This window comes from Otolemur garnettii, unplaced genomic scaffold, assembly GCF_000181295.1.
Source record: "Otolemur garnettii isolate 467f Iridium unplaced genomic scaffold, OtoGar3 scaffold00004, whole genome shotgun sequence".
Classification (NCBI taxonomy): domain Eukaryota; kingdom Metazoa; phylum Chordata; class Mammalia; order Primates; family Galagidae; genus Otolemur; species Otolemur garnettii.
This window is the reverse complement of record NW_003852399.1, coordinates 6,387,145-6,411,582: the sequence shown is the minus strand read 5'-3', so window position 1 is coordinate 6,411,582 and position 24,438 is coordinate 6,387,145. Positions and strand designations below refer to the sequence as shown.

Genomic DNA, 24,438 nt, shown 5'->3' with positions numbered 1-24,438 from the left:
TGGGACCACAGGCGCCGGCCACAACGCCCGGCTATTTTTTTTTGGTTGCAGCCGTCATTGTTGTTTGGCGGGTCCAGGCTGGGGATTCGAACCCACCACCTTAGGTGTATGTGGCTGGCGCCTTAGCCGGTTGAGCTATAGGCGCCGAGCCAAGGAGAGAACATTTCCCACGGGCAGGCATTGGTGGGAGGGAGACCCCAAGCAACCCAGAGGGACATACGTAAACACATACTGTGCCCATTTCCCCAATTTCCTAGGCCCTCTCTCTGGGTGATGTTAGCAGTTTTATATCTCCAAAAGCAAACCCTCTCCAGACCTGGAATCCAAGCTGATGATACAGGGACTCTGGAAGAATCTGGCGTAGGGGAGAAGGGAGCCCCCTGCTCCAGAGCCAAGACCACTGTCAAGGTCCTCTTGTGACCTCTTGTGAACTCATGTCCTTTTCCTCTCTCTGAACTTCCGTCTCTTGCCCCTTCCCTCCACTCCCTCTCCATCTCTTTCCATTCTCTCTTTTTCCCTTTTCTTGTCTGCTGTCTTTTCTCTTTCCTTGCTCAGTGGTATGCTTAAATAAAGAGAAGTGTTTTATACTACATTTGGCAGCCTGTCCCCTGTGTCCCTGCAGGAGCACACATCTGACCCATCTCTTCCTTTGTCTTTCTTTCCTGCAGACGAGACTGTGGAGTCCCATGAGCACTTGGCCCTCAAGGTGTTACACTCCTGGCAGGATATCCCGGGAGTCGGGTGTAGACTGGTCCCTGAGCACATAGAGACTCGGCCGCTATACCACAAGGATAAGCCAGGAATGGAGCAGGTAGTGGACGAGGTGGTCTGGCCTCATGCTCGTGTTCGTCCCCAGGGAAAGCGGCTTTAATTCTAAAAGTTAATCTGTGTGCCCACTAGTCAACGGCTTTCATCCAGGGGTGGTTTTGACCTTCCCTGCCAGGAATATTTAGCAGCAGCTGGAAACATTTTTGGTTGTCACAGTGGGTGGTTGGGGGGTGCTACTGGCACATAACGGCTAGAGACCAAAGGTGCTGCTCAGTGAAACATCCTACGATGCGCAGGCAGCCTCCTCCCTGCAGAGGATTGTTCAGCCTAAAATGCCAACAATGCTGGGGTGGAGAAGTCCTGGCCAGAGTCAGTTTGGGGCTTACTGCTTTTTCCTCTTTATAATTTGAGTTATCAAAGTCTTTTCAAAGAATCCCATCATCTGAGAAACTTCAAAACCCATCTGAGCTTGGTGCGGTGATGTGTTTTTATAGTCCTGGCTACTTGGGAGGCTGTAATGGGAGAATGACTTGAACCCAGGAGTTTGAGGCCAGCCTGGGCAACACAAGGAGACCCTGAAATAAATAAATAATAGAGAGATAAATAAAATAAAATTTAAAATCCCTTACCCCAAATCTGTTTGTTATTAACCACACAGTTTTCCTAGAGAAGCAGTAGGTAGTAGCTTACCTTGAAGAACTGGAAGAAAGAAGCCATGTAGAAAAATAACTAGAGAGCTGAGTTAGGAATCAGAAGGGAAGAGAAGAAAAAAATTTTTTAGGTACTTGGCCTTTTACATAAATTATCTAGACTATTGAGAATGACCAGAGAATTATCTACCCCAACTGAGGCCATTGTGAGAGTGAATGAGGGTGCTATTAATAATTCTGGTGGTACAAGGGACAGACACTGGGATTGTCTGAGACAAACAGTGTGTGGGTCACCTTCCTCTGATTCCTTAATACAGCCCTGTGATGTGCTTAATATGATTCTTTTAAGATAAAGAAATCGAGGTTCAGAGAGTTTAAGTAACTTGTTGCAGGTTACTCAGGTGGTAAGAAGTGGAGCTGGGATTTAACCCAGGCAGCTTTCTCTATTCCTGACTGTGTCTCTGACCCCATGCTGGCTCTGTCCCAGCTCTGGACTCACTTACTGTGTGACGTGGGCAAATAATGACAGCCCAGTCACAGCGGGACAGGAACACCTGCCGTGCTGCCCCAGCAGTGTTGTGGGAGGGGAGGTAACCTGACAACAGCATGTACAAAAGATGGTGTTGAGAAGCTCATGATAGCTCCCTGAAATTCACTAGCAAATGTTCACAATCTTTGGATTTCTGGGATCTTTCATTTTTCTGGTCAGATGAAGCTTTTTGATTAGGGTGAATATTAATGTATCTTTAGAGAATACTTTTCCCTAAGTCTCCATTGAATTGGTTCTTTTCCTCCCCAATACTAAACTTTTGGTTACATTTTTCCCTTCCCCTGAAAAGCCTTGTTTTTCTAGCCAAAGCCCTTCCCTTCCCTTCCCCACCCTGCATATCCCTCAAGCTCTGGTGGAAACCCCCCTCCTTGTTGTACAATTTCCCCCGGTCATCCTGAACCAAGTCCCTTACTCTCTTCCTGCCTGAGCCCATGGAGTGCTCGGAATGTACACAGCAGGGCTGAGCACGGATCCACCAGGCATTCACCCTATCTGGGCTCTACAATCCCTTCCAACAGGGTAAAGTATCATCCATGGACAAGGCAATGGATGGGAGGCCCTACTCTTTCACTAATTAGACGCAGAACGTCAGGTAACTTCGTTGACTTCTCTGAGCCTTGATTTCTTTATGGGTTAACCAGAAACGTGGTTGGGTGAGCATTAACAGAGAGAATGGATGTCAAGGTACATCAGAAACAAGGAAGTGTGATACTGCTGACAGATGGTATTAGTGTCTTTTTAATCCTTGGGAGCTTATAGGAGAAGCAGGGCTCTGGGGTCAACAGGCAAGGGTTGAATACAAATTCTGCTAGATTCTGTCTGTGTAAGCAAGGGCAGGATGTTTTCTCATCTGTTATCTACCCTGGGTGGGAGGGAGATATCACCCGAGTTCCTGAGATAATGACTGTCAGATACCTACTAGCACTTAGGTCTACCTCCTAGCAGATTTTCAGTAAGGGTTTCCTCTCCTTTCACCTGCTCTTATGCCCTAATTTCTACAATAAATAAAAGTAAGTTGTTTTTGTCAACATTATGCTGAGCATCTGTAAAGCCACCACGCTGTACCCAATACCCATTTCTAACAGAGGATCCTTTGAAACCAGGAATGGTCAATTGCTCACACCCCCACCCTCTTCCAGAGCTAAAGGAGGTCGTTTTTCTTAACAAGGGCCGCCTGCAGATGTGGGTGGACATGTTCCCCAAGGACATGCCTCAGCCTGGACCTCCCGTTGACATTTCGCCAAGACGGCCCAAAGGGTAAGTCAGCTGCAGCCCCACCCTGACTTAGCAGACTGGAAGTTCATGACATTTGATCTGGTGTCTGGCAGGTTACCTGGCCAGCATAGCCTCCCTTTCCACCTGAGCAGTTACAGTAGAGGTGGGTGACGGCAGTGGCAGTAATGTGGTCCCTGCCTTAAGATAGGGGCTTCTGAGCTTCAAGTTTCTCATCTGAAAAATACTGGTTAGTAGAAGGAAAATCTCAGAGTGATTCTGAGGACTCTAGCTTGGATACTTGGATCCAAGACCCTGAGGATTGGCCTGTCTGAACTTGGCAAACACGAGGTAGCTTATGAACCAAGGCAACACATAGTGTCACACAGGTGACTCAGCTTTCAAGGGCATCGACCTGATGCTGTCTTCCCTCGTCCCAGGTATGAATTGAGGGTGACGATCTGGAATACTGAAGATGTCATTTTAGAGGATGAGAATATCTTCACAGGCCAAAAATCAAGCGACATTTATGTTAAAGGGTAAGATCGTCCACAAACTCCATCCTTCCTTTCCTTCCCTCCTCAGCTCTTTAAACCCTAACCAGATCAATGCCACAGTGCACGCCCACACCCCAGGGAAGGAGCCCATCTTACACACTTGGTTAGATAAGACCACTGTCTTTGTCAAATATTTGTATTACTGGGCAACACCTGTGGCTCAGAGGGGAGGGTACCGGCCCCATATACTGAGGGTGGCGAGTTTGAACCTGGCCTCGGCCAGCTAAAATAGCAGTGTAACTGCAACAAAAAATAGCTGGGCGTTGTGGTGGACGCCTGTAGTCCCAGCTACTTGGGAGGCTGACGCAAGAGAATCGCTTGAACCCAAGAGTTGGAGTTTTCTGTGAACTCTGATGCCCACAGGGAGACCTAGATTCGATCTCCAAAAAAACCCCAAAAAACCCCCAAACAACAACAACAAACCCAAAGGAGATGACCCAAAAGAAGTAGGATTTTAAAAAGCAGAATTAAGATCCCCTGAAACTGCTGTCTTACTACCAATTCAGGAAATACTAAAGTGTCTTCAAAAAAGGTATTTTACCATGGTTTAAAATATGGAAGGATTCTCGGAGAGTTTAGGTGGAGACTTCCAGAATGCTGGCCTATTAAAATGTAGCGAAGGAGGTGTGTATTAATTAACTCTCTCCATCTCCTTTCCTCCCACTCACCTCCTGGCCAACCCCAGTCTGGTTCCTCCCTTACATTCCACCAAGGCAGTTCTCACTAGGGTGTGAATTTTCCCCAGATTGCTAAATCTAATGGTCTTGTTTTATTTTTGTTCTCATTTTAATTAGTTAGTCCTCCCCTTCTAGCCCTAGAGGAGCATTTGACATAGCTGGTCACCACTCCTTTTTGAAATCCCTCCTTGCTCTGACTTCCGTAGCAACACCTTTCTGGTTTGCCTGTCTCCCCTTGGAGACTTTGAAAGCTCATTTCCTTCCTCTCGCAGTTAAACAGCTCAGGGCCCTGTGCTGGGCCCTCTTCTCATCTCATGCGATTTTGTCTCCCTACCCTTTTCATCTACTATTCACTTAAATAAAGTGGTTCAAATAACCGATGGCTTTCATCGCCATCTTCTAATTTCTGTTCTTGGTGAGGCCTTTCCAGATGTGTCTGTCTTCTTGGATTTCTCAAAAGCAGCACCTCAAGTTCAACAAGCCTAGAACCAGAATGATGATCTCACAACCCCACACTGTCTCTTCTCAAAGGCTTCTTATCTCAGTGACTGGTACCGTCATCCAGTCAGTGTCAGGAGGCCCCAGTCCACAGAACCCTGCCTCACTGACTTCCCCACTTCTCACTATCAACTCTTGGCCATTTTCCCTCTCAAAATGCCGTAGGCATTGCCCATCCTCTCCCTTCTCACTGCATGCCCCTGTGGCCTTTTCCCCCATCATCTCAGCTGGGACACTGCAGTGCCAGTTACCCTCTGAGCTGGGCTCTCCACACTCTCTCTTGCCCTCCGGTAATTGTTCTCTGTTATCTTTCTGAAATACAATCTAATCATGTCGACCCTGCACTTCAAACTCTTTGATTGCATCGTATTTTCTCTGGATAGAGATTTAACTCCTAAATCTATCCTGTAACACCCCCTAGGATTCCTCTCCAGCAGGCTTCCCCTGGCTCTCTGCTCTCTGGCCACACAGACCTCCTTCCTCTTCTTAGGATGCATCCTCACCTCTTCTTCCATGGGGCCCTTGCACATCTCTGGTGACTTCTGCCACCTACTCTATCCCTCTCTCCCCTCCCCACCCCTCTTCCCTGTGACTAGAGCTCCATGAAGCAGGGACCATGTGTCTGTTTTCTCCCCAGCACTCCCCTGGCCTCTAGCTCTCTCTTTGCCTGAGAACAGACACCACAAATCCATTGGCCAAGTGGGCACCACTTTTAGCGAAGTGACTGGGTCCTTGCTCCGAGTGGGACCACTCCTCTATGAAGAGAAAGGTCTTCATTCTCCCTTTCCCTGTCCTGTGGAGCAGTATATCAGCTTTCAGTAAGCAAGTGGTTTGGGATTATCAATACGTTTGAATAAAATGTACTTATTTTATCAATTAACTAATTCACCATAGATAAAGTACTAGGGGGAAACATTCTAATTGTAACTTACGTTATTCTGGAGATGGAGCAAAAAGACCAGATCATACCACAAAGAAAGCACATTACAGATAATTTGGAGTACCCAAAGTGTTTTCAGATATCGTCTTCCATAATTTTTCAGAACAACCCTATGAGCTAGATACTATAACTGCTTCCATTTTACAAATGAAACAAAGGCACAGAGAAAGTCAATAACTGCACACTTAGTAAGCGTCGAGGTAGCATTGGAACCCAGATGGGCTCAATGGGTAGCAGCCTGCTACCTCCAGGCACACTAATCCAGGCCCACCCAGCTTTCCATGTCCAGAGCCAAGGAGGAGGGGGCCAATCACAGGCCTGACAGCACAGGTCTACACCATCCCAACAGAGGCCTTCTGCACAGGTCTACACTGCCTAGTGTAGGCCTGACAGCACAGGTCTGCACCACCCAGCACAGGCCTGACAGATATAGGTCTACACCAGCCAAGTTTCAGAGGCCTTCTTATAGTGTGTCATCTTGTTCTAACACTCAGGCACAGAGGGAGCGCCCATTACAAAGAGGCCTTCAAAGAGTGTGACATGTACTCAGATTACACTTGCACTTCATATCTCCTGAACTTTCCATCTTGGCAGTATGGGGCTTCAGGTCTACACAAAGGATTGAAGACCCTTCCCCACCCTGCCTTGGAATATGCCTTATTTCTGTTTCAGCTCCTTTGACCCCTGTTTGCTCTTTCAAACCAAGATGGAAACATCCTTCTGCATCTAACACTATGATAATTTTAAAACTATGATCCATGACTGCATTAAAACTAAGCTACATCACTCCTGATTATGCAGGTGCTTGGACAGGGACCCCCGAGTGTTTACGTTCTCTTGGCTCTTCCTTCAGGTGGATAAAGGGTCTGGAGGACGACAGGCAGGAGACGGACGTGCACTACAACTCCCTGACCGGGGAGGGCAACTTCAACTGGCGCTTCCTGTTTCCGTTCCAGTACCTCCCGGCTGAGAAGCAAATGGTCATCACCAAGAGGGAGCACATCTTTTCCTTAGAGAAGATGGAGTGTAAGACCCCCGCCGTGCTGGTGCTCCAGGTCTGGGATTTTGAAAGGCTGTCCTCGGATGACTTCCTGGGTAAGCCAGTGGCTTCTTCAACATGTTAATGTTAGGGGGGTTGTCTCAGCTTTTGGAGAGCTCGGCCAGATTCAGTTACAAGGATCAAACTTCAAGCATCCTAGTACCCTAGTAGCCATTAACAGGGGAGCTGGCTGAATAAGTGCTAGCACGTCCATATGGCAGACCCCTGTGTACTTAAACAGACTTAAGTTTATCTTGCTCTGTCACTAGGAAGTCATTAGACTCCAAGCTAATTGCTGGTCCACTCCATGCCTTAGTTTTCCTCAGTTGTACAATGAGGACAGTGATACTACAGACTTCCGAGGGTGCTGGAGTTGCACATGTGCTAACGCAACTACAGAACAACTCGGCGCCTCATGCATAGTAGGCATGTGATAAACAGTAGCTCCCCAGCCCCCAAATATGGGCTATGTGATGAGGGAAAAAGGAGTGTGGAAGGAAATCCAGTTCTGTAACATACACGTTTTATGTCTGGGAGAAAGGGTACTGCTAGACAGGAAGAGAGAGAGAGGGAGAAAGAAATAGATGGAGGGGGAAAGAGAGGGAGGGAGGGAAGAGGGCAGGGCTCAGCACTAGTATGTCAGCTTTAGGAAGATCAAATTATGGAAAAATTTTCTATTCTCATTTTTTCTTTTGCTGATATCTATGCTCTAAGTTTTCCACATTTAGCAACTATTACTCCATAATAGGAAATTGTTGTTAAAGCGAGAGATACAGAGCTCCCTCGTGGCAGTGCCTTACGCTGCCTCATGGTCACTCATTAAACACCAGTGTCGGGAGCCAGGAAGGTTCACTCCCTGTCCGGGAGAGTAGACGCGATGACAGCCCCTGACCTGGAGGACCTCAGTAGACTCCAAGAAGGAGGTGTAGGGGGGAGGGGGGCACTTGTAGGGTTGTCAGGGCTAAAGCAGGGGGACACTAAGCCACCCTCAGGAGCTGAGCTCAGGGAGCAGAGAAGGTGCCCAGCAGCGATGGCACCTGAAACTGAGCCTTGAAAGTTACATATGGTAGCTCTGCCCTTGTCATCTACCTGCTACCATGTGAATAAACCTTTGAGGGCACCCAACACGTCTTGGTCAGATTTGGGCTCCCAACACCTAGCATGCACTTGTGATCCAACGTGGTACTGACAGAATGATTAGTGAGTGAATGTGTGAATGAATGAATGGGTGGGTGGATGAATGAAAACAGTGACCAAAATCTCTCCCATTACTTTTGAGAAACCCTTCCTTAACTGTGGGCATCTCTCCACAGGCTCTCTGGAAATGAACCTCAATAGTTTCCCTCGAGCGGCCAAGTCTGCCAAAGCCTGTGATCTCGCCAAGTTTGAAAATGCCAGTGAGGAGAACAAGATCTCTATATTCCAGCAAAAGCGTGTGCGTGGCTGGTGGCCTTTTGCTAAGAGCAAAGAACTCACAGTAAGTGGCAGCTGTAGGGGGTGGGGGGCTGGGGGCAGTTGGGGGCATCGTGCTCTTCTAATGAGTCACGTTATGAACTTCAAGTTAAGTGCCTTGAAGTGACATGAGCCCTTTCTGCAGAGCTTCTGCGGAAAACCCGGAATGTTTAAAGCCTAGTAAGTGCGTTAAGCCTTCTGTAGCTCAGGAGACGTGAGTCAGCCGCTGCCGATGTTGGGGTGGTTTTCTATCCTTTGGCCTGAACTTATTTCTTGAAAGTATGTGTAAAGTCCTGACTAATGTACAATTTCAATGTGACTACCTCATCCCTTCACTCTCAAATGTGAGACTTGATTTAAAAAGTGATCCATCCTTTTATGACTTCCTTGAGAGGATCGCAGCAGAAAGGGGCATCAACCCCTCTGTGTTGCTAGCTTGGTCCATGCTATGTTGCATGAGTTGTAGGAATTTCTAACCTTTTAAAAATATTAGTTTCTTCTTTCCTTTCTTTCAATGCCCTCATTGATCCTCTGTAAGGAAGGAGGGGTGGCCTGTGTGGCCAGTGAGGATGGGAAAAGGCCCTGCCACTGCACAGATGGGCTCTTTTCTCTGCTGGGGTAGGTGCATTCTCCCCTCTGCTTCTCATGCCTTGTGACAAAAACATATCCAGGGCAGGTCTGCAGAGAGATATCTTCTCTCTCTTTCTCTCTCTCGGTGTCTCTGTCTCTGTCTCTCTCTCTCTCTCTCTGTTCTGAGGGTCCAGTGGGTGTGAGGCATGGGTTTTCTTTACACTTCACTGGGTAAACAGCAGCTGCTTGTCTGAGCCCATGAAATCTAGTTTTCTTATGTTTTCTAGGAGTTTTTCTCTTCCCTCTATTCTCAGTCCCATCCCCTCGATTGGTGAGACTGGTGAAGAGACTGAGGCTGCAGCCAGGCCTGGCCTTTCAGTTCAGTTCCCCTTGAGGACTCACTAAGGATTTACTACCTGGGAGCCTCTGAACTTGGCTCCAAGCTTCAGGGCTCAGTGCATGATAAACACTTGATCAGTATTTGTTGGATTAATGAATGAAATCGGAGATGAATGAATCATGGCTTCTACCTTCAACCAGCTCTGAGTCCAGGGAGAGGGACAAATGTCTCAACAACCCAGTCATACTCAAAATAACCAAAGTGTAGAATAGAGGGAGGGATCCAATCGCCCCTTGGGGACCAGAAGGGCCCAGCAGGGCAGAGCATGCATAAGTTTTTCAAGAACAAAGGACAATTTTCTAGATGAAGAAGAAGGCAGGTGTCTTCTCCAACTGGAGGAACCTGATGGGCACAGGGTGAAGGTACTAAGTAGCCCCGGGGAAGGCCAACCGCCCACTGATCAGACCCTCTAGAATGTAGTACAAGGTGGGGACTGGCAAGTCCAGAAATACAAATTCTTATCTTTTGACATAATTCTGGTTTCTGTAAAGTAGTAAATAGTAATTATAGATGCATGATCATATATTGTCAGTCATCTATTCCACTTTGTATCCCTTTAGATTTTGCCAAATGTGAACAGACCCCCCCTGTGTTATTTCATTTGACCCTAGTTGACTCTTAATTTTCCATGCCATTGATTTATTTCTCTATTTCATTCAAAAAATGTTTACTGGGCATCTCTTAAATGACTACCCCTGGAAATAAAATATGATTAGTACAGACAAGGTCCCTGCCATTGTGGAGTCCAAAGTCAAAGACAGACAGGCAGACACATGCCAAGTTTCAGAGACCTGTCCCCACACGTGGCAAGAAAGCAGTTACTTAGAATGAGAGCTGGGGCAGGCAACTAAGTGCTGAATTAAAGCACATTCAAAGCAGAGATTCCATGCAATCTGGGGACGAGGAAGGCCTTTCTGTGGCTATGAAACTAAGTTGAAAGCTGAAGAAGGAAGTGTAGTGAGCCTTCAGGAGAAACAGGAGGACGCACAGAGCAAATACTATAGAGAAGGGCCCTGGGCTAAGGATAAGATTAGTGCTTTGGAAAAACTAAAATACAGACAGACAAAAGCCTCTCATAGCTGGAGTGTGATGGGGAGTCCTGGGTTGTTGTCGTGACGTGGAGAGGACACCAGGACCTGACCACTCAGGCGAGTTTGGATTTTACTCTTAAGCTATTGTGTGGCTTCCTACGGGGAAGGGGGGGCCTGACTCACAGAAGAGACACACCCCTGTGCTGTGTGGGCAGCAGGCAGAGAGAGTCACAGCTGGAGAAAGAGACAAAGAAGGACTAGACAGAGATGCACGGGAAAGATGTGAACGGGTAAAAATATGCGGAAACAGAATCTCAGGTAGGAGACTCTTAGGAGGAAGGCAGTTGGTCATTGGGTCAGGTTATAGAGGACACAGCAGAGAAGTGCCCATTGGCTTTAGGGGCTGGAGGTTCCTGGCAAAAAAACCAGTGTTGTTAATGTCCTTAGCAGCATTGTTCATGATGGCCCCGACGTGCAGAGACGTTCAAATGTCCATCCAATGACCAATGGATAAAATAATGTAGTCTGTTTGTACACTGGAGTATTATTCAGCCACAAGGAGGGACGTACCAGCAGGTGCTCCAGCATGGATGAGCCTTGAGAACATTGGCCAAGTACAGGAAGCTAGACGCTGAAGACCACATGCTGTCTGATTTTACTTACATGAAATGTCCAGAACAGGCAGATCCATAGAAAGTAGATCTGTGCTGGCCAGGGGCTGCCGGGGAGGGGGTAGAGAGTCACTGCTCCCTGGTATGGGGTTTCTTTTTCCTGTAACAAAAAAAATTTCTGAAATTAAATCATGGTGATGGCCACACAACTTTGTGAATACACTAAAAGCCATGTAATTATGCACTTTAAAAGGGTGAACTTTATGATGTGTGGATTATATCTCAATCTTTATAAAGCAGTGTTGGTGGAAGGGCAGAGACAGATCAGCATGGATTGCCGAGTGAATAGGAAGTGAGGGCGTGAAGGCAGCACGCGTGAACTCTCCAGAAGCCTCCACAGTTTATTTCCTCTCTCACTACTCCCCCTCACCCATCTGGAGCCACTGTGGTCTGCTGTCCCTTGGCCCCTTCCTGCTCCTTCCTGTACCCTACCTGTCTGTGGACTGGTCCTTTTGCCTGGAATCCTCTAGCACCCTTCCCCCTTGGGAAAACTCCTAGTCCTTAAGTATTTTGAGACTTTTTTCCAACACTCACCCACTCCGAGAAGGCTTCTGCGATCCCCCTAGCCTGGAGGGTTTGCCCTTGTTAAGCTTCATAGCCCTCGTGACCCTGATGTTAACTTGGACATGGACTTCACTGTTCTGCTGGGAGCACCCTGAGTCCAGAAAGCAGGTTTTCTTTTCTGGCCCTTCTCAGAATTTTCAGTGTCTAACATGGTGCCTGGCACATAGTAGATGCTCATAAATATTTAGCAAATGAATCAATGAATTCAGGAATAGTCAAGCACATGGACTCCGCCAGAGGAGAGTATAAGGAGGGTTCCTTCTGTTTACTCAGAGCCCTGAGCGCACAGGAAGAGCTCAGTAGACGTTCTCTGAAAAGGAACACATCAGAGAGCAATACCCTAAAGAAATAGACAGAAGATAACTTTTAATGGCAGGAGGATCAAAGGATAGGGACAGGTGGTTTGGGGACCCCGTGGTGAATGGATGAAGGGACATTGGGGCTGTGGCAGTCTGTTTTCCCAGATCCACGGAAGCCTGAAGATCCACAGCAGCATCTGAGCTTGGAATCTGCACCCTGCCTGCTCAGTGCCAGGGTCTGGTCATTTCCACAGTCTTTCCCCTTCTCTCTCTGCTCACCTCACTGCCCCTGCATTGCCAGAGCCTGGCTATGTTAGGATAGTGTAGTGATCTGAATTCATTTGCCTAATAGCTTTGTGATGGCTGGGCCTTAAGGGAGGCATTTATGTGGGAAATGGACTTTCAGTTGAAAGTCCAACCAAAACTCACCTTTCAACCAAAACTCACCTGAAGCCTTCTCTTCTTTCATGACAAAGATTCTCATCTGCCCACCTGTTGTTGAGTCTCTGCCAAACTCAAGTGATGGTAGCTGACTCTTTCACTATAATGACCTCTGAATACACTGCCTCTGTTTGTTCTCCCTTGGGTGGTCTTTGTTGATTTCCACAGCCCCAAACATTTAATGTACATTAACTCATTTATCTGCTAAGCTCCCATGAGATATGTGTGTATTCTCAGTCCTCACTTTATAGATAAGGAAACTGAGGCACAGAGAGGTAAGTTGCCTCATGCCACACAGCTAGGCAGGGGAGGGTGCGACTTAAACCCAAGCAATATGCCTCTACAGTTCTTGGTTTCAACCACTGTGCAATGCTTCTTTTTCTGTCAGAAAGTTGTGGAAACTGAAGGGACCCCCAACTTGGTCCTGGGGTCCTGAGCAATCTTAACCATGGGAGTGAAATTTGAGGTGACATCTCAGACTTGGGGAAATATAAGGACTGTCTGGAAAGTGTCTAGCCATTGTTAGTGGCATTTTCCATATTACATGGATGCATACCCTCTGGACAGCCCTTGTACAATTTAGAACAAAGATTCTCCCAATTCAGAAAACCTCTCCACAAAAGTGGTAGAGAAAAAAAGGTTTTCTATTGAATGATCATTAGACCAGAATGTGATGTAAATTGCAAGCAGCCCTCCAAGAGACTGCAAAAACAGAAAGAAATTTCACCGTTTCGTACAGCCGAGCAGCTATCCCCCGTTATATCTTTTCAAGATAAACAACCAGTCCTCAAGTAAAAGCCCCAAGATACAGCTCATCCTAGGTTCACCTGATAATGGGGGTGACCATCTATATTACCTCATTAGCTTTACCTAAGGGAAAAGGGAACTGCTCAAGTCTTTATGGCAAGAGAAACTTGTCAACTTGGAGACAACTTATTATTTATTTTGCAACTTGGAGAAAGTTAGGCTCCAAGCTAGTCTCAGAAGCTATGAGTTAGGATGCTCTGACTCTGTGGGTGTTTACATTTCAAAGAGAAGCTTTCCAGGTCTTTGAAAAAGACCTTCCCTACTGGGTGTTAAAGGCAAAAATCCTATTTAGCTTTCAAAAGGACTCATATACATTTCAAAGAGAGAGGTGGAACTTGTAATTACAACTTTTCTAAAGGAAGTGCTCTAAGAAAACGGAAGAGAGGGAAATCACTTTCCTTATTTTCCACGGGAAGAATTAGGCCTCTTGTCTTTAATTTGTATTTGCCCTTACAGGTAAGAGTTGGCCTCATCCTCACCCACATAGGTACCCCACGGCTGACCTCAGCAGGCAACCTCGCCCCAACAGCCCTGCATTGGCCTGCAGGGGCATATTTGAGGCGTCCCTATCCTCATTCCTTTAAAGTAACCAATGACCATGTCGAGGGAGCTAAACCTCTAATAAATTCCTTCTAGTGTAGTAGCAAGTTAGGTGACCCCAGAGTAAAGTGATGTAATGGAAAACCTGGGCTGCTCCCAGGGGGCACTTCCTGTCCCCAGGTCTCAGTTTCCAGCACACACTGGCTCTAATTCCAGCCCTGCAGGGACTCTCCTCCTGTGCTTTGAAGCCAGTGTACAGAAGTCACTGCTCTCTTGCTCCAGTGTCTGGCAGGCAAGAGAAGGTTTGTTTACCGTCACTGCCACCTGCCAGATTTATTTTTAGAACTGCCTATCAGTACCCCCAGGCGGTGTCATTTAGACATTTGGATCACACAGCTCCTAGTGTGGAATGTGGCTGTCCTCACAGCAAGTGACAAACAACTCGGGGGATAGCTGAGGAACGGGGCCCTCAGGAGAAGGAAAGGACGTGTCTATGGAACATGTTCTTCATCCCGAAGCACATGCAGGACTCATTTCATGTGCCTTGTTCCCATTAATCCTACTAAAAACAGACTTTAAAGAAATCACTGCTTTAAAAGACAGAGATCAGGAATTTTTTTTTTTTTTTTTTTTTTTTTACAGGCTAGTCTTATAAATCTACAGGTAGCCCAAATTAGTCACAGGACTAAAATTAGAAGGAGGTTTCTGTGCTTACAGTTTAGTGTGAGAAAAACAGTATTTACTATGGCTACACACACACACACACACACATACATATGCTGGGTGCTAAGGGTTCAATGGTGAATGAGACAAATTCCTGGTATCTGGAAGTTTACAGCGTAGACACATACCATTTAAATAATATGTAACAAAATACCATTCTCTAGGAGTAGAGAGATATTTGTATGAGGTTTTTTTTTTTTTTTTTGGCTGGGGCCGGTTTTGAACACACCACCTCCAGTATATGGGGCCAGCGTCCTACTCCTTTGAGCCACAGGCGCTGCCCAATATGAGGGTTATTTTTAAGATAGACTGTGTAATATACATTAATAAGAAATTTAAAAGGCACAAAAAAGTAGAAAGGAAGAAATAGCACTCGTAAATGATAGATAGATAGATAGATAGATAGATAGACAGATAGATAGACAGACAGACAGACCAACCATTTAAAGAACACTGTTGCTAATGGTTTGGTTATTGCCAGTATTTTCTGTACATGTAAATTTCATTTACCTTCACATAGTAGTCATTCCATATTTAAAATAGTGTCTTCTTCATTTGTTTTACTCTGCATTATAATAAGCGTCCCCCTCCATTATATTATTAATCTTATTAACTCTTTGTGGTCTCAAAATAGAAATGCCACAGTGTAATCATTGAGTTTTTCCTCATTTATTGATTTAGAAAATTCAAACACACGGAAAAGTTGAAAGAATGGGACTATTGATCTACTACCTGGATTCACTATTGCTAATATTTTGCCATCTTTAGTCTATATGTTTGAGTATATTGATGAGGGTATGTGGCATATATTTTTTTTCACTGAACCATTTAAGAATAAGACATCCTGGCACTTTACCTCCAAGTCCTTCAGCAGGCATCTCCTAAGAATATGAACATTCTCCTACAGAACCACAATGCACCATCACATATAAAAAAGTTAATAATGATTGTTCAATCATTCCTTTATTCAATCTGATTCCTACCATATTTATGTCTCCCGTCCTACAAAGGATACCAGGTTGCTCCCAACATGTCTTTCACAGCCATTTCTTTTTCAAGATATGATTCCAGCATGGTTCACATGCTGGGACCATGGTTCACATTACTTCTGGTTCTTGTAGCTTTTTGGTCTGTTTTGTTTTAAGGACTCCGCCCCCTCCTCCCCCCACCGCCCGCCCCATGACATTAACTGTTTCAGAAAACCAGGCCTGATTTATATGGTTACTTATCTCAGTCTCTGTCCCCTGCATTTCTCATGAACTGGAAGTTAGTTACAACAGCCTCATCCGGTTCCAGTTAAATGTTTAGGGGAAGAATGCATGATACCTGCTTTTATTTACTCCACAGGGAATTGTGCCTGGAGGTGGTCGGGTGGTCTCACTGTTAGGGGTGCTGCGTTGGCTCCCCTGGTTGTGTTGATAAATACAAGGTCTCTGCATAGTGAAGACACACCTTTCCCTTTGCCATTAGCAGGTAACTGGCGGCTGGCTAACATGTTGGCGTGGGGAATTCTGATCCTGCCACCAACTGTCATCCAACAGTTTTAGCAACCACTGATGATCTCGATTAAATCAGTTGCTTCATTGGTGTTTTAAAATGAATTTTTCTGACCCATCCTTCCTTCTTTTCTTCTGTCTATCATATTTTCTCCGTTCATTAGTCAGCATTTATCTGCTAAGAAGAGCTTTCCCTCATCAACTGGAAATAAATTATAGCTACTCTCCTTCCCACTCTCCAAAAAGACAGGGCACATACTTCATTGTGTCTCTTGATTATGAAATTTTAGAATTAAGAGTTGATGTAGAAGTCACATGAAATGATGGCAGATGAGATTTTTTTTCTTGCTTTTATTTAGATTACTAGAGAATCATATTCTTAAAAAGATGGATATTGTCTAGTTTAGTCCAGAGAAGGACCTAAAAATCAAATCATTCAGTAGCAAAGAAGACTCCTGGCACCTGAGTCCTGGTTTCTAAATACCTGGGGTCTCTGGAGAGAGGGCTGACCACAGGCTGAGGGCAGATAAAATCCAAGATGGGTCTGGTCTGGGCCCGTTCATTAGAGCATATAGGACAACTTGAAAGAATAATGGTTGTGCTTTGTACAGAAAGCTTTTTCTGAGTTTTGAAGAATTTCCTTAATGCAGCTACCCAGAAATGGAATCCCTAGGTTCAGCGTATGTCTATATAAGATGATGTGTGTGTGTGTGTGTGTGTGTGTGTGTGTGTGTAATCCTTTTCCTGAAGGATTTTGCCAGCCTATTCTCTGCCTTTATTATGTGGGAATCCTCATCTAATACCAGTGAGGGTTATGTTTGAATAATCAATAATTATTAAAGAAGGAGTATGGTTCTGAACACAGTCACTTCTCAGCTTCCCCGGACATCTGCTGTATACATACGGCGAAGTTTGAAACCTGTAAATAACATACTTGGTACAACAGATTGGAGTCTTTCCAAAGACCTTTGCTGATCATTTTCTCCCATCCACAGATACCATTAGGTTAATAGTCTCTCAAACTGTCCATTTTTTTCAAGCTCTGATTTTAAATTACATTTGGAGGATATTATTAGCTTCAGACTTCTACTTGGTGCCCAGCTGAATACCTGAATACTGATGACTGAAACAGGACAAGAAACCTGTGTGGAGAGAGCTACGCAGGGGGCAGCAGCGTATAATCAGAGCGTGTCCGTAAACACCGTCCCCGTGCGCCCCCCACCCCATGCCTGACAAATGCATCATGTCACAGTGGTTCTCAACTTTCCTAATGCTGCGACCCTTTAATACAGTTCCTCTGGGTCATGACCCACAGGTTGAGAACGGCTGCATGATAACCATTCAGGCAGGGGAGGACTCTGGAGCAAGGCTCCTGGTGATAATAACAGCTCCCTCCTAGGCCTGGGGCAGAATGAATTTAACAAACTCTGCCTCTCTTTTCTTTGCATTTTTTTTCCCTACGGAGTCTGGGTCTGTGGGACTTCTCCGGGTAGATGCTGTTTTTCACTGAAGTATGTATTTCTGTTGGTGAAATAGCGTTAGAGTTAACGCTATTAGCATCTTGTAAGGGATTTCTGCTTACCAGGCACTAGGCTAAGCACTGCCTATGTGTTATTTCATTTATTTTTCAAAGAAATCTTATGGGATACACGCTGTTAACATCCCCAGTGCAATGAGACCTAAAGAGGGCGAGGAACTGACCCAAGGTCGCACAGCTAGTAAAATGTACAGCGTCGTTTCAAATGCAGATCTGTCTGCACCAAGTCCTATCCACTCCGCTGTTTGCAATGCTGTACTATAATATAATGTATATATCACATATCTCACATATATGTATATTCTTTAAGCTATCCAAGGCCAGCCCATAGATGAAGGTCAAAAGCAATACACTAATGGAAGAGCTATAGCAACGATTATAGGGTTTCTCTTGAACATTTCAGAAAAGGCACATTTATTCATTGTTAGAAAAATAGCCTACCATTTTTCTTCAACGATAAAGGGCATTGGATACATAAAAAATAGAGGGATAAGATATGGTTTCAGAGGCCCTGGGTACAAGTCCTGGTTTTGTAGCACCAGTTAGCAAACATCAATAAGCCTTGATTTCTACATAAAACGAGGGAATAAAAATGCTATCTACTTGGCTAGGTTGTCAAAAAGTTTACATGGAATCATGCGTGCGTGAGGCACTGTGCAGGTTATAAAGGGCTATGGCTGACCTTACTCTTATAAAGCAGTAGAGAACCAGGGGCAGCTGTGATCCTCTTACTCTCATTCGAACTTGTTCTCTGTTGATTTCTATCCTTTTTTCCAAGCATTCTGGAGCTTAGCAATCGGTTAGCTCCTATTAAGTTGACTGTCCTTCAAATTACTGGAGTTGGATAAAGCTCCTAGTGTATAATATACTACTCAGTGGAACTTACATCACCTGTGAAAGACCTCGAGCAACAAGTCCTTTTTTGCATATTGGAAAATCATCAGCCATGACTTTTGGAGGAAATCCTTGGGTTTCTTCCAGACATCAAGTCTTTCAAGGTCTTTAACTCTTCCTTGCATAAATCACAGAAGTTCGAACCAGAAAGCTTTAGAGAGTATCTGGATATTTGACAAATGAGGAAACTGTGACCCGAGAAGACAAGTGCTTTTAGGTGATGATTATGAGGACAGTCATGGAATCATTTCATATTAGAGTTAGGAAGGGCCTCGTAGAGGTTCTGGTCCCATTATCTGGCAGACGGAGGGGTAGGTTGGGAGGCAGCCTGCTACAAGGGAAAAAGCATGCACTCGGGTATCACACAGACCTGGGGCCAAATTCCAGTCCATTGTCTTAGAGCTGATGTGACCTTAAAAAGCATATTTGACTCTTAAGACTTTATTTTTTGATCTATAAAAAGAAGATTTACCTTGCTTGTTTCTATGATAGATAGATGATAGAGAAATAGATAGACAGACAGACATATAGACAGACAGACAGAACAAATGAACCAGGAATGAATAAGCAATCAGCAAAGCATTGTAATTAGTTAGACTTATATTATTATAAGTCAGACTTATATTATTATTACTTTACTATTGATAGATGTGTAGAGGAGTGATAGCAATCAAGAAAGGCTTTATATTCTTTCTTTTCCAGGGTTTTAAAATATTTTTTGAGTGCCTATACATTCAAGTCATTGCCTACTAGGCCAATATTTCTCAGCATGAAGGAGAGATGACATACATATATATATACATTTTAAAGAAATGTTTAACGCTGTTCTGAATTGGGCCAGGGTTCTAGTTCAAAGAGTAAATGAGACCATCTAGTTCTAAACTCACGACTTCACCTTAAGAAAGCGCACTGCACTTGTTAACTAATTCAGATGGCCATGCCACTCCCTCTCTTCTCCTGCCCCTTACCCCACTACTCTACTTTCTAATTTCTCCTTTGATTACACTGTTATGGCTGTCAGCAACCAAGCCTGTTTGATTAAAAGCCTTGTTGTTTTTGTTTTGTTTTGTTTTTAGGGTAAGTGGGTAAGTCAACACAAGACTGGCTCAGCAGACTCTAAGACCTTTTACTGGGGTAATAGATCAACCTCCGAAGCCAAGTAATGCCCCGTCCACATGTGACTCATTCACAGAGAGGAGCTTTAAGAGTGATCATGTGTGCTGAGATACTGTGATGATGCTCCATTCTCCCTCCAGTTCTGCCTTCCTCCTGTCCCCTTGAATAAAATCAAATGTATCAAACCAAAAAAGGCAAAAGGAGAGAGGGTCTCCTCTGCCAGTAGTTCCAGGAGATCAGGGATTCTGTTTTTCTTCAGAGTTAAGTCACCAGTGCCTAAAACAGGGGCTGTCGTACAGAGAAGCCCCTGAAGTTGTGAACAAGAGAGAATGACTCAACTTTTTCAGGGGTCTTATCGCATCCTTTGATAATCCAAGATGTCCATCACTGCTAAGAACTCTGGCATAGTGCTCTAAAGAAGAATATTTTTCACAATTTTTAAACCACATGGGCTGTGTCTTATTGAGGAAGCAGGAGGAGGGAGGGAGTGCTATCAGAAAAGGATAATTTTAAAACAATTAATAGGGATAAAGGATGACAGAAAAGCCATCTGGCAAATGTAGGCCATCCCCACCCATTTCCTCTTGAGAATTGACAGAAAACAAAGACTGTAGCAGGTTTGAAAGGGTCTGCCACTCAAACAATTAGTCTCCTTTCTAATTCCTATTGTTTCAATAATTAATATTATTTCATCAGATATTAAATGAGTGTAAGAGGAATGGTAGATGTGCCTGAGTACCGTGTGGGACCCACACCTGCCACAAAACTGCACGGTAATGTTATTCTAGGGCTTTTATTGTTCTTAAGAATGGCTTCTCCCGGGACCAAAAAGGCAATACTATTTCTCAATGTAAAGCAGCAGAATAGTCCAGATACTTCATGGCACTCTCCAACATGGAAAACGCTTCTTCTAGAAGGTTGTCATTGCCCCAGGGGGTCTCTGTGACTAGAAACTGCAGCTTTCCCATCTTCACGCAGGGCAAAGTTGAAGCTGAGTTCCACCTGGTTACAGCAGAAGAAGCTGAGAAAAATCCTGTTGGGAAAGCCCGGAAGGAGCCAGAGCCCCTGGCCAAGCCCAAGTGAGTGGAGCTGTGGGTGGGAACGTCAGAAATGGGAAGCGGCTTTGCGGCCCCCAGGGGACAGAGGACGTGGGCGTGTCTCTAGAGCAGCGCTCTGGGAGAACTGAGAGCCGGGAGGCAGTCAGCTGGTCCCTTCCCAGCTTTGTAGCTTTTGTCCTAGGATTGAAAGACATCCTAAAAACCTTAGCGGGTGCTTGGCAAATGGAGAGGCAAATGATGTGTCTGTCATGCTGCCACCTAAGCATTTCTAGAGTCATTTCATGTATTTTTCTACTCATTTTTTATTTGACTATTAATGTCACGAGTTTTTCCTGCCTGTTCTCTAAGCACGCTTAGGAAATTGGCCTAATGTTCCCTTTTGCCTTTACTGAAATGTTTTGCTTTGCTGCCATAGTTGTCAGAATTGGGATTTTTAATGGCCTTGGAATATTCTGCAGACGTGCTGCCCGTCCTTGACTTGGTCCCCATCCTATGAGTGGATATGCTGCCCGTCCTTGACTTGGTCCCCATCCTATGAGTGGATATTTAATTTATATCTACATAGTTTTCATTATTATAGCATGATGAACATGTTTTCTCTTTATAAATTGTATTTCAAAATGAAGTCCCAGAAGAAGAATTGCTAGACAAAAGGGTTACTCTATTCAATTTGATCATTGATTACCTATGAATTAAACCATGAACTGATATAGATTTGAAACCCATATACAAAGCACTCTTGGAGCCTGTATTTGGCCTGACCCTTCCCAGACCCCAAGAGCTGCAACATGAGGAGTCTTGTCTCTATACCTACATTTTCTCTCTCATGGTGTTAGGAGCTTCACGGGTGATGACTTAGTCATTGAAAGCATCTACCAAAAGTGCACTTTGGAGAAACATGACACAGGCTCCGCCTGCCAGGAGCTCTCCCGTTTAGGGAGGAATAACACACAGACTCATACAACCATTACCAGAATGAGGATGGCAAATGCTACTTTCAAAAAGGGGATAAGTCAAGTGATAAGTGAGATAGGAACTTAGAGTGAGGGGAACCACTGTGGACTGAGGCAGTCGGGCAGGGTGCCTGGAAAAGGTGGTGTTTGAGCTGGTCATGGTTGGACAGATGGAGGGTGATGGGGCCTTGAGCTGGGTTCTAACTGGACTCCTGCTCTACTACAGACTAAGACTAACCTTTAAAATGATACAGCAACTATTATCATCCAGTTATTAGATTGCTCCTGCTTCAGGCAACATGATCTTCTCCCATTCTCCAGCCTCTCCCTGTGGGTCCCTGGAAAGTGGGAGTCAGAAGTAATTCCTGAGAATCCTGGGTGTTGACAACATGACCCTCTCCCTGATTTTCTCTCACTTCCCCCTTAGCCGCCCAGACACATCCTTCTCCTGGTTTGTGAGCCCCTTCAAGTGCCTGTACTACCTCATCTGGAGGAATTACAAGAAGTACATCATCATTGCTTTCATTCTGATCATTCTCATCATCTTCCTGGTCCTCTTCATCTATACCTTGCCGGGAGCCATCAGCCGAAAGATCGTGGTAGGCTCATAGAGGACTGGGGGGGACCAGGACCCTTCCTCTACACTGATCCCTTCCTCTTCCTCATTGGAGAACATCTAAGAGCATGTACCGTGCAAGGCACTACATGCCGAACATGTAGGCGACAGACTTGAGCTCCCAGGAACCAGTCCCTGTGTCTGAGGACACATTGGCTCTTCTTGGAAGAGATGGAAAAGAAACTTTCCTTCTCTAAGCTGCCCCTCGCCTCCATCTCTTAACTGGAATCTTGATTTTGGCCATGGACAGCATGGAATAACGACTCTTTCACAGCAGGGTAATCAACAGTGACCTCAAATTGACATAGATGAATATTTTCTTTATGTAATCTGAGACGTCATTCTGGGTCTGAGATTTTATTAGAAGCACTTTATTTTAAATAAAGTTTCAACAGCAAATAGACTGAAAACATTATAGCAAATCACTAGGTATTTAATTTAATCTGTTCCATAGATTTTAACCCTGTTTAATCCTTATAGTTAATAGAATATATTTATTTATTCAGGCTGGGAAACCCATTAGGGGAAATCTTCATAGAAATCAGCTAGAATACTTCATTACTGAAATTCCCATCTAGAAAAGATGTTACTGGTTTGCCATTCAACTTGTAGGACATGTTCAGTAGTAGCAGTGGGTCCTGGAGAAATAACGTTTTGATTTATGTACCATGGCAATTTCCAAGTGGGAATTTTACAGTCTGTTGTAAGATATTTGAAATATAATTGTGTATAATTGTGTGTATGTGTGTGTGGGGCGGGGGGGTGGTCAGCAAGAGCTCCATGCTACCAGTAGGAATTCTTTTCTTGCCAGATACACAGGCGTTTCCATAGACCATGATATGAGTGGCCATTCCTGGCATGATTCAACACTTCGGTGGACCACCATCTGTGGTAGGTTTCATTATCAATCTCAGGCATAAATTAATTTCAAAACCTGTCTGAGGAACAACAATATCCTATGCACTTGTCACCTGGGGTCAATTTTTCTTGAAAGAAAACCTCTGATCTGCATAACACAGTTTACATCTGCCACTTTATTAAGGCAGGAAATTGAAATGACGGGCAGGTTTTCTCAGATATAAGAAGAAAACAAAGGCACTAGAATGTGTGGCCTCAATTTCCATGCAGAATTTTGGTCTCAAACACAAATAATTATGGCAGCCACTTCTTTCTATCACAGGGCCCATCTGGTGGGCTTGAGGGGCTGGGTGGTGCTCCCTTCCTGAACCCAAGGCTATTGTTTTGTAGCTTTTTGGTAGCTTTGCATGTATATAACTCTTTAGAAGGGATGTTTACTTCTATATAAGAAGTACATTTAGATTGTTCCTGCTCTAGCAAAGTAAGACTAAAAAATGTTCTGTGTGATTTTAGACTTAGGCATTGTTCACTGAATTCTGGCCCTCAGCGCTCACTCACTAGTAACCAAAATGCCCTGTTTTCCTGAAACATTGAAAAATAGAGCATTTACTGCATGGGCAATGTTTCTCAGTGGGATGGGTTACATAAACTATAGCTCATTCTTCCTGCGCAATAACGCACAGCATCATTAATGATGCAATTGAAAATACTTGATGTCATGGAATGCATATGATACACTGAGTACATGGTAAGGGAAAAATACATATGGGTTGTGAAAAAAAAATGTACATACGTGCATAGAAGAATGTATCTAGAGAAATATGCCAAAATGTTAATAGTGATTTAGTGATTATCTTTCAGCAGTTGTGTCTTTTCTTTCCTTTCTTGTTTGTTTCTCCTGTAATTTCTAAAATATATATGCATTATTTATGTTATTAATAAACATAAATTTACCTGTGTTTATTTAAAAATATTTAGAGTGTCTCCTAGGTATTGTATAGTGGGGACACAAACATGACCCCTGCTACCATGGATTTTGCATTCTAGTAGGTCCCCAAAATACAAAATACTGTTTTATATTCAAATTATGAGTCTTCCAAGAAAGATAGCTGATAAGGACTGTGTTTCATGGAATAGTTTTAGGGAAAAAAGCACAACATAGACCTCTTTTGTTGAAAAGGAAAATAACAGTATTATCTTCGGATAAATTTGGATAAGGTATTATATTTGCTGCTGGATTCTGGAAGGGACGATGACAGGTAAATTCTTGACACAACATAAAAGATGTGAAGTCTCCGTCTTTTAATTCAGTGTGAAATCTTTTCCTCCTTAAATTTGGTCCTATTTCTTTCTTTGTCTCTTTTTTCCCTTCTCTCCCTCCTTCCCTCCCTACCTCTTTTCCTCTCTCCATTCTTTGGTCCTTCCTCCCTGCCTGCCTTCTTTCCTTCCTTTTGTTCTTCCTTCTTTCTTAACCTTTTTTCTTGCTTTATTTTTTGTATTTTTTTAAGTTAAATGATAGCT

The 24,438-nt window shown here is 44.3% G+C and overlaps 1 protein-coding gene across 1 annotated transcript in view; it reads left to right on the top strand.

Annotated features, from left to right (window-relative positions):
- Positions 1–22,065, top strand: part of FER1L6 (fer-1 like family member 6) — a 118,313-nt gene extending 96,248 nt beyond the window's left edge. The window contains exons 34-40 of the mRNA XM_003782357.2: positions 669–811; positions 3,137–3,225; positions 3,621–3,719; positions 6,706–6,947; positions 8,205–8,368; positions 20,411–20,511; positions 21,871–22,065. Of these exons, the coding sequence (XP_003782405.1) occupies positions 669–811; positions 3,137–3,225; positions 3,621–3,719; positions 6,706–6,947; positions 8,205–8,368; positions 20,411–20,511; positions 21,871–22,054 (1,022 nt within the window). The 3' untranslated portion in view covers positions 22,055–22,065. The remainder of the gene's footprint in view (positions 1–668; positions 812–3,136; positions 3,226–3,620; positions 3,720–6,705; positions 6,948–8,204; positions 8,369–20,410; positions 20,512–21,870) is intronic.
- The last annotated feature ends 2,373 nt before the right edge of the window (positions 22,066–24,438 follow it).